Source organism: Propithecus coquereli, unplaced genomic scaffold, assembly GCF_000956105.1.
Source record: "Propithecus coquereli isolate 6110/MARCELLA unplaced genomic scaffold, Pcoq_1.0 Scaffold168, whole genome shotgun sequence".
Lineage (NCBI taxonomy): Eukaryota > Metazoa > Chordata > Mammalia > Primates > Indriidae > Propithecus > Propithecus coquereli.
This window is the reverse complement of record NW_012141413.1, coordinates 3,826,043-3,836,500: the sequence shown is the minus strand read 5'-3', so window position 1 is coordinate 3,836,500 and position 10,458 is coordinate 3,826,043. Positions and strand designations below refer to the sequence as shown.

The window sequence follows — 10,458 nt, the reverse complement described above, 5'->3', positions numbered from 1 at the left end:
TTGTTACTGGAGTAGGGAATTCTCCTTCCTCTTACCCCAGAGTTAGCTGATCATGAACAGGTGATATCATACCTGGATCCATGGTCGGCTGCTCCACCAAGACAGGTTCATTCTGTATCCTGATTCTACAGAGTCAGTCTGAGTCTCTCCTGCCTGGATCACCTTGGGAACATCAGCTCAGGCTCAGTGGGGACCCTCTCACCAGCACCTGGGAGTCTTTGAGATACTGGGGATGTCCTATGCAGACTGGAGTCAGGCTGACAACAGGGCCTAAACCTCCTTCCATCTCAGAGGGAGAGGAATGTGTCATCCAGGGTTTTTCCCTCCCTTCACAGAAGAAATCTCCAGATGGGATGTGCTCCAATTTCCTGGTACTTGAGTGAAGAACAAGAAACAGGTTTAGAGACTCAAACTGATAAGAAAACCAACTGGCTTTCTTAATTTCAAATGGCCATGACAAAAACAGTGGGGAAGCAGTCATGGTTCCTACTCTCTACGAACTTTCAGTCTAGAGCAAATGGATAGTTGATTGAATTCAGCATCGTGTAGTCAGTACAAGGAAGGGGAGATATACAGGGGACTTTGGGTTCATTTGGACACTTCCCTATGTTATGAGTTCTGATGTCACCATCCATGGAAAGAAAAATTGGTTTTGTTATTTCCATTTTTTTTTTTACCATGTTCAGAATACATACTTAGTTAGCATCTAATATAATTGTCCTAGGAAACTCTTATGTTCTATGTTAAATTGCTTGTTACGTTATAAAGTAGACAAAAAAGGACCTCAAATAATTAAAAGCATACAAACTCTGGAAGTAGAATTTATGTTGAGCAAGCTTAAAAAATAAAATTACACCAGCAGCATACAGATCAAAGCCTAAGGCCTGCTCCAGCGCTGCCCAAACGAACCCTCTTCTGATCCTTGCCCAGATCTCGTCCAACCCTGGAATCTCCCCTCTCAGAACTGATTAGAGGAGATCAGAGTTTGGGGGTGGCTGCTCCTGCGATCTCTCCAGAGCTGGTGCTCATAATTTTTCTAAAGCCAAAAGCAGATAAATAGGTGCACAGAATTGCATGTTTTGGTGCCTTAATTTCTATCTTTTTTTTTTTTTTTTTATTAAAACCTGTGCTTCTAGAGACATTTAACCCACCAACCTGTTTTCTAATCCTTCAGATCCAATAGACGTTCTACAAGTTACAAGAAAGTAAATATAAACACAATTAAAAATCCCTCTGTATTACTCCTCCACAACTTGCTTTCCATATCTCTCCCCTCCATGTATATCCTTTATTCTGTGCAGTTTTTATTTCATCAGTGACAAACATAAGAAAAATTAAAAATCTGGGCCCAACATCTAGATCCTGATATGAATTATGGTACACTTAGTACCTGACTTCCAGGATGTTATGAGGATTAACTGACATAATGTGAGGTTCCCAGCACAGTGCTCTGTAGCATACTTGTGAACAGAAAATACATGGTCAATGAACATTGCATTAACGCATGTGAACATGTTGTTTTCCAAATGACTTCCTCGGATATAGTTGCTTTTTCAGCCTCTGTAAACTGTAAAGGAACAGCAGAAAATGTTGATTCGTCATGGTGATTGGTGGTCTTCACTTGGACCAGAAATATTTATGTTGTAATTAAAGTGTCAAGTGTGAGGGCCTCTGCTGCTGCTGCTGTCTCTGGCTGAGTGCTCGTGATAACAGGTCAGGGGAAACAGCATCAGCACTAACAGGACTTGTTAATGAAGCCCGTGCTCGGACCCCTTCCATGCCTGTAGAATCGCATTGTGTAGACTGGGGCCTGGATACCACATGGTTTCTACGCACACTGAAGCTTGGGAGGCAATGCTCAGCTAAGTGACCCTCAGCCCAGGATTCCAGTTAGGACGGCGTGGCCAGTTTGAAGACACACTGTCACCTGTGTCCTCCCCACAGAGTCTGCCTATTGGCGTGGGTAGGAGCATCCATGTGGTTTTAATTACCTGCCCCACGCAATTGTGAGGTGAGGCCAGGGCCAAGCATGTGGGCTCCCAGATCTGTTCATGAGAGTTGAGTTCAGCCTTTTCTCCAAAGTTGAGGTCACAGGACCTGCTCTGTTTGGGTTTGGTGGGGCTGGGTCAGGGTGGCCCGTGTTCCCATTGCAGTAGCAGAAATTGCTGCCGTCTGTGGCAGGGGAGGCACCTGAGGGCAGGAAGGAGAAACTCACATTTTGTCTTTATGTGGGAGCTCCGTGTTCCTGAATCTCCAATGTGACAAAGCGCAGGTGAATGTCACCTTTTCTGCACTTCAGGGTCCTTCTGCCTGTGGGTGTGGTGGGAGCAGAGGAAGGGGTCGTGCTGATGCCTTGAAATGCGTGTTCTGCAGGTGCAGCTGTGATCGTGCAGGTAACCTCAGCTGAGAAGGAACCTTGGAGAGGCAGGAGGAGGAGGAAGAAATGGCTGGTTCTCAGGTAAGAGTCTCCCAGGTCAGGGGGCGTGTCGACTTTTACTCCTAGAGTGTCATGTATTGAGGACTCGCGAACCTTTGCTTCTCTGCTTCTGAGATGTCTGCCTGACAAGATCGTCTCAACTACTTAATTCCCTTTTCTTCTTATGATTTTCAAGGGACTCTTTAAATCCTTTTCTCCTACATACCAGAACCTTCTCTTCATTCTCTCCATCCAGGCTTTTTACGTACTGTGAGCAGTTTTCACCTTGAATTTATGACCTGCAGTATTAAAAATGTTCCTTCCCAGATCAGCATGGGAAGGTGCAGATATACAAGATTCCTCTTGAGCATGGGGTTGGGTCCTCAGATAACAGTGAAGAAGGAAAATCTGCTATTGAGGTTCTATCTGGATGCCCCATTATCTGTACACCAAATAGGATTTAAAAATGCACACTTACGGCCGGGCACGGTGGCTCACGCCTGTAATCCTAGCTCTCTGGGAGGCCGAGGCGGGCGGATTGTTCGAGCTCAGGAATTCGAAACCAGCCTGAGCAAGAGCGAGACCCTGTCTCTACTAAAATTAGAAAGAAATTAATTGGACAACTAAAAATATATAGAAAAAAATTAGCCAGGCATGGTGGCACATGCCTGTAGTCCCAGTTACTCGGGAGGCTGAGGCAGGAGGATCGCTTGAGCCCAGGAGTCTGAGGTTGCTGTGAGCTAGGATGATGCCACGGCACTCACTCCAGCCCGGGCAGCACAGTGAGACTCTGTCTCAAAAAAAAAAAAAAAATGCACACTTATAGCTGGGCACACATGGTACACACCTGCAGTCCCAGCTACTTGGGAAGTGGAGGCAGGAGGATTTCTTGAGCCCAGGAGTTTCAGGTTGCAGTAAGCTATGGTGATGCCACTGCACTGCAGCCTGAGCAACAGTGACCCTCTGTCAAGAAAAAAAAAAATGCACATTTAAAGAGGATGACACTGGTCAGCCGCTCCCTCTGGGCCTCGGTCTTCTGCTTGCACCCGTGGAGCCGGTTCGCGTTTACTGACCAGGGTTCGCGAATTCTCTGCTTTGATCCCGTCTGAACTGTTCCCACCCCAGCTTTCTATTCTTTGAAAACACTAAAAATAATGTCCCTGCATCAGTTTTTACTAGAGCCAGTCACCTGTCATGCCTGGAACAGGGATCACACGCAAATTTCCCTTAGCCCCAGTAATCATGACGTGCACATCTGTAAGAAAAGGGGGCCGGTGGGCAAAAGCTCATGAACTCAAGGAGCACAACGGACACATCACAGGTATCGACTGGGCTCCCAAGAGCGACCGCATCCTCACCTGTGGGGCGGACCACAATGCCTGTGTCTGGAGTCAGATCGTGTCTGGAAGCCAACCCTGGTGATCCTGAGAATTAATCTTGCAGCCACTTTTGCGAAGTGGTACCCCTAGGGAATAAATTTGCGGTGGGAAGTGGAGCACGCACGACTCATTTCTGTTAGTTACTTTGAGCTGAAAATGACTGGTGGGGAAGCAAGCACATTAAAAAGCCGATTCGCTCCACAGTCCTTGGCTTGGACTGGCATCCCAACAGTGTTTTGTTGGCAGCAGGATCATGTGACCTCAAATACAGAGTGTTTTCTGCCTGTTTTTTTTTTTCCTTTTTTATTTCAGCATATTATGGGGGTACAAATGTTTAGATTATGTATATTGCCCTTGCCCCACCCAAATCAGAGCTTCAAGCATGTCCATCCCCCAGACGGTGCACACAGGACCCATTAGATGTGTATATACTCATCCCCTTCTCCCCCTCCCATCTGCCCGACACCCAGTGAATGTTACTACTATATGTGCACTTAAGTGTTGATCAGTTAATACCAATTTGGTGGTGAGCACATGTGGTGCTTGTTTTTCCATTCTTGGGATACTTCACTCAGTAAAATGGGCTCCAGCTCCATCTAGGATAATACAAGAGGTGCTAGATCACCATTGTTTTTGTGGCTGAGTAGAACTCTATGGTTTGCATATACCACATTTTATTAATCCACTCATGTATTGATGGGCACTTGGGTTGCTTCCATGTCTTTGCAATAGTGAATTGTGCTGCTATGAACATTCTAGTGCAGATGTCTTTTTTATAGAATATCTTTTGTTCTTTTGAGTAGATGCCCAGTAATGGGATTGCTGGATCAAATGATAGTTCTACTTGTATCTCTTTGAAGTATCTCCATATTACTTTCCACAGAGATTGCACTAGTTTGCAGTCTCAATTTTCTGCTATATTAAAGAAGTGGATGGAAAGCCAGCCAGTACGCCCTGGGGCAGCAAGATGCCTTTTGGTCAGCTGATGTCAGAGTTTGGGGGCAGTGGCACAGGTGACTGCGTCCATGGGGTCAGCTTCTCTGCCAGTGGGAGCCATCTGGCCTGGGTCAGTCATGACAGCACTGTATCTGTTACTGAAGCTTCAGAAAGTGTGCAGGTCTCAACTCTGAAAACAGAGTTCCTGCCACTCCTGAGTGTATCATTTGTCTCAGAGAATAGCATCGTGGCTGCTGGCCATGAGTGCCGCCCAACGCTCTTTAACGACGATGACCACGGCTGCTTGACGTTTGTCTCCAAGTTAGACGTTCCAAAACACAGTGTCCAGCACAACGTGTCTGCCACAGGACATTTCCATAACAGGGACAGGAGGGCCAAGACCAAGGACTGCGATACAGCCTTGGAGACGCTGCGCCAGAATAGCGTCACTCAAGTGTCTATTTATGAGGTGGACAAGCAAGGTCGTCGCAAATTTTGCACTACTGGCATAGATGGAGTCATGACAATTTGGGATTTCAAGAACTTAGAGTCTTCCATCCAGGGCCTCAGGCTAATATGAAGCTGAGTGAGCCTCTGCCATCCAGCACGACAAAGGGTGGCTGACCACAGCTCTGCCATGGGATGGTGAGGAAAGCCGCCCCAAGGAGACACTGCAAACACATACCGTGCAAATATTGTGTGGTTTTGTTTGAGTATAAAATCGGTGAAAGTGTTGATTTTTTAAAAGCAGTAAATTTTTTTTTTCCTTTGGCAATTCCATTCGTGACCAAAGCTTCTCTTTAAGTAGTTTATTGTGGAACATTGTGACACTAACTTAAAAAAAAGGGTAAGGGAGATATGTAAATTATCCACTAGAAAATTAAAATACTAAAAAAACAGAAAAGATAACATTAATTGCCCAAGATAACTCAGAAATTTCTGAAAAACAGATTAATTAGAAGAGATGTGCTCTCTAGGATGCTAAAGAAAGACTTTAAATACACTACTAGAGATTACGGAACATGAGAAATGTATGTGCTTTGAACTTTGCATAAAACTGGTGTTTTTCGTGATAACATTCAGATTATGATTCGCTTCTTTTTTTGGCCAATAATCTCACAGCAGTGCTGTGTGCTGTGTGCATCAGCACCTCGTGCCAGTCCGTGCCCCTACGGTTGATGTTCTTCACTTGGTTGAGGTGCTCTCTGACAGAGTCCTCCACTATAAAGTTAGTTATTCTTCATTTTATCATTAGTAAGTATCTTGGGGTGTTTTACTGACCGATGTACATAAATCATCACATTTGATCTGGAAGTTCCCCTTTCTTCTTAGTTCCTCTTTGTGTACAGTGTGCTTTGGGAAATGAAGGTTCTCGTCTTTATTTAGTGGTCAGATGAACTAGGATAAAACTCAAGCTCTGCCACTTACTGTATGTTTGACAAAATATTCTTTTGGGCCCAGAAGAGCTGGCATTGCTGAGAAGTTTGTTAGAAATGCAGAAACTCAATTTCCCCTCCAGATCTCCTGAGTCAGAATCTGCAGTTTAACGAGATGTCCAGTTCACTGCAGTGCACATTGAAATTTTAGAATTACCCTTCTAACTCGCCATGACTTTGCATATGAGAAACATATACAGCTTGTTGTATGTGATGTACATATACCACTCAAAAGTGTATATGCCTGTGTCGATGCCCTTAATTTTATACTTTATCATCCAGACAAGTACAGTGTCTACACTTGTTTTTGTGGATCTTTTTGCCACCCTCTGTCCTCAGAGTTAGGCAGTGCATTAGAGAGAATTACTATGTTAATTATTGGATCATTGCAGACATTCCTGTATGTCAGAGGCAGTTCTCTTCACTCTCATTTCACATTTAGGTTAAGAATGTTACCCATGGCTACTTGGTAAATACGTGTTTTTTTTCCAGGGATTGTTAACATTCGGGGATGTGGCCATAGAATTCTCTCTGGAGGAGTGGGCCTGCCTGGACCCTGCTCAGTGGAATTTGTATAGGGACGTGATGCTAGAGACCTACACGAACCTGGTCTCCCTGGGTGAGGATAATTTCCATTTAAGATTCCTAATGCACCGTTAGGGTTTCATTTTCTTTCTTTGTGGAATTTCTTTGGGGGGGAGTTTCTCCTTTATATGAATGAGTTTCAGATCCCTGCTTTCAAGGAAAACTTGGGGGCTTGTTGGTGTAGAAAGGAAAATCTTCAAGATGTTTGTTTCATCTTGACATGAACCTTCCCCTTGCTTGAACTGATCTGTACACTTCACTGTAGATTGGTGACAAGTCTAGAAATTCAGTCGTATAAAACATTATTGTCCAGACCTTAAAATCCAATTTTTACCACGAATTTTTTTCTTTTTCTTATTTTACCACCAGTTTTTGATTCAGTAATACTGGACAGTGGACCTAAGGACCCTCAAATGTAAAATATTTTCTAAATATTTTAATGGTTCTGTTAGTAAGTAGTATTTTGAGTTGAATTTTCTACAGTCTTCTATAATGTTTATTCTCTACTGAGCACAGTACTAGGTTGGTAATTGGAGAATCCGAGCAAGAGTCATGTTGCTTTTTTCTAATAAATAGGTCTTGCTGCTTCTAAGCCAGACCTGATCACCTTTCTGGAGCAAAGAGAAGACCCTTGGAATGTGAAGAGACGTGAGATAGTAGCCAAACACCCAGGTAGGTTGGAATGAAGGAAGCAGATGACACAGGCGAGAAGTCTGGTGGTCTAGGAGGAAGCCAGACCTTAAAGTGTGGTTTGGGAAGATTTGCTCCAATGGAAATGGTTTCTGAGAAGTCTGGGTTTCTTTCTCTCGCTCTCACACAGGGGCATCTTCTGTCCCATGCTCCAAAATTCCCTAAGGACTCACTTCCCTTCAGTGATCTTGCTTCAAGGGTACAGTAAGAGCCAGTGTCCTCTTCATAGCTTGTAAGGGACTGCATAATCTGAATACTCTTCCATTGCTTTTCAGGACATAAGACTATCTGTACATTTTTTTTTTTTTTTTAATTTCAGCATATTATGGGGGTACAGATGTTTAGGTTACGTGTGTTGCCCTTGGTTCCCCCCATCTGTACATATTTTTGAGAAAGTCTATTTTAAACCTTTTCTTATGTTCCATTTTTGCATCATCTAAAATGTGTGTAAATATTGGTGTTATTGATATTGCCTTCAGAAATCCCAGGAACACCAGTGACAGATGCACATTTTCTGCTTTAACATTTCCAACACATGGAGGTATCCATTGTTATTTTGCAGAAATTTATACTTAGTAATTCTATCAGAACAATAAGAATCTGTCTAAATGTAAAAAGTAAAACCTGTTTATTTTACTTTAGAATGTTATTTTTTAGTATGAACTGAGATTAATAATTTAAATTCTATATTTTCATATTCCTCAACTATAGTAGAGTATAGTGTACCTACTTACGTCCTAGATTTCTTAAATATACTATGTCATTAGGGATCATAGAACATTGCTGAGCATATATTAAATTCCCACTTGTGACCTTATATTTTAATAACTCATTTTATAAGTTTCTCTTGGTTAGTATGAAGCTTACCTTGACTGTGTCATTCATATATGTGTATGAGTGTGTGTGTGTGTATATATGTGTGTATGTGACATATAGGTTTGTATACATATATATTTGTATACAGTGTAATTATTTGATACATTTAAATTATAAAACAAATAATACACAAGTTAACACATCACCTCACGTAGTTATAGTTACTTCTTTGTATGTAGAACACTTAAGGTCTGCTGTCTTGGCAGATTTGGGGGAACAAAATATTATCTATAGTCATAATGCTACACATTAAATCCTCAAGACTTATTGATCTTATAACTGAATGTTTGTACCCTTTGGAAAGCATTTTTCTATTTTCCCCACCTCTAGGCTGTGGAAACCACCATTGTACTCTTTGATTCTACGAGCTCAACCTGATTCTTAGAGTTCCCATATAAGTGAGAACATGAAGTATTTGCCTTTCTGTGTATGGCTTATTTCACTTAGCATGATGTCCTCCAGGTCTATCATGTGTAAATGGCAGGATTTCATGGTTTTTCATGGCTGAGTAATATTCTATTGTGAATATATACCACATCTCCTTTATCCATTCTGTGTCCACAGACATTTAGGTTGTTTTCATATCTTGGCAATTGCAATACTGCCATAATATAGGGGTGAGGATATTTCTTTGAGATTCTGATTGTTTTTTTTTGAGACAGTCTAATTCTGTCACTCTGGGTAGAGTGCAGTGGTGTCATTGTAGCTCACTGCAACCTCAAACTCCTGGGCTCAGGAGATCCTCTTGCCTCAGCCTCCTCAGTAGCTGGGACTACAAAACAGGCATGCACCAGGTTTTGGGGCTAATTTTTGTATTTTTAGTAGAGATGGGGTCTCACTTTTGCTCAGACTGGTCTCAAACTCCTGAGCTCAAGCAATCCTCCCACCTTGGCCTCCCAGAGTACTGGGATTACAGGCATGAGCCACCACACACCACAGTTAAGATTCTGATTTTATTTCCTTTGGTTATGTACAGAGAGGTAGGATTGTTGGGTTGTGTGGTAGCTCTATTTTTTTGTTGTTGTTGTTGTTTTTAAAGAGCCTCCATGCGTTCCCTCCCTGGCCACTTCTCTCCCTTCCCATGCACCTGAGCACAAGCTTCTCTAGGCAGATTTTCTCCACCCATTTCCCCCCTCATTCAAACCAACTCACGCAAATAGATGTTACAGCCTTGTGAACTACACTAACTTCATTAAAATTCCTAAAGCCCCTTCAGCTCAACCCAGATTCATACTCTAGGTTTCTCCTCCCTGGGATCCCTGGGAAACCTACAGAGCACAGGGGAGTGGGCTGACTTTCTCTACCTTCTCCACTCTTGTTTGTTTCTCTTCAGCCTGGGGGCTGTGTTCCCACTGCAGGTACTCCGGGCAGTTTCACTGTTCTCTTCTTTCCGTCATTATACAGGGTGAGGTGTCTACGTGCTGGATGCCCTCCTATAAAGTCCTCTCCATGCTCTTCTTGCCTCTGATGTGCATGCTGTTTGTGGGCTATGGGTGGAAACAGGCCAAATTGATCTCCTGACACTTAAAGAAATACATGGTTCTTGAGAAAACAGTGTGTGCTAATATGTCATTGGGAATAGTACAAGGGTCATATACTCTTTCCTGGTTTTTATAATGAACCAGTTTATAACTCAGCAACAGTGTACTGTATTTCTTTTTCCTCATTCCCTTCTCAATACTTGTTTTTCTCTTTTTTTTGGTATTAGCTATCCCAAAAGGTGTGAAATGATATCATTGTTTTAATTTGCATTTGCCTGATGATTGGTGATGTTGAGCACCTTTTAATATACCAATTGGCCATATGTATGTGTTTTTTGGAAAAACATCTATTTAATCTTTTCTCTGTTTTTCAGTTGGGTTATTGCTATCATTATTGTTTTTGTCTTGGAATTGTATGAGTTTCTTATATGTTTTGCATATTAACCTTATATCAGATACGTGGTCTGCAAATGTTTTCTTCCATCCTGTAAGTTTTCTTACTTTATTGTTTTCTTTGTTGTGTAGCATTTTTGTGTGATGCAGTCTATATTTGTTTTTGTTGCTATATTTTTTGTGTCATATCCAAAAAATTATTGCCAAGACCAATATCAAAAAGATATACCAGGCCGGGCGCAGTGGCTCACGCCTATAATCCTAGC

At 42.4% G+C, this 10,458-nt stretch overlaps 1 protein-coding gene and 1 pseudogene across 1 annotated transcript in view; both read left to right on the top strand.

Annotated features, from left to right (window-relative positions):
• The first annotated feature begins 3,610 nt into the window (after positions 1 to 3,610).
• Positions 3,611 to 5,311, top strand: LOC105808157 (annotated as a pseudogene).
• A 1,108-nt stretch (positions 5,312 to 6,419) lies between these two features.
• Positions 6,420 to 10,458, top strand: part of LOC105808126 (zinc finger protein 2 homolog) — a 13,721-nt gene continuing 9,682 nt past the window's right edge. The window contains exons 1-3 of the mRNA XM_012641688.1: positions 6,420 to 6,453; positions 6,616 to 6,786; positions 7,329 to 7,424. Of these exons, the coding sequence (XP_012497142.1) occupies positions 6,420 to 6,453; positions 6,616 to 6,786; positions 7,329 to 7,424 (301 nt within the window). The remainder of the gene's footprint in view (positions 6,454 to 6,615; positions 6,787 to 7,328; positions 7,425 to 10,458) is intronic.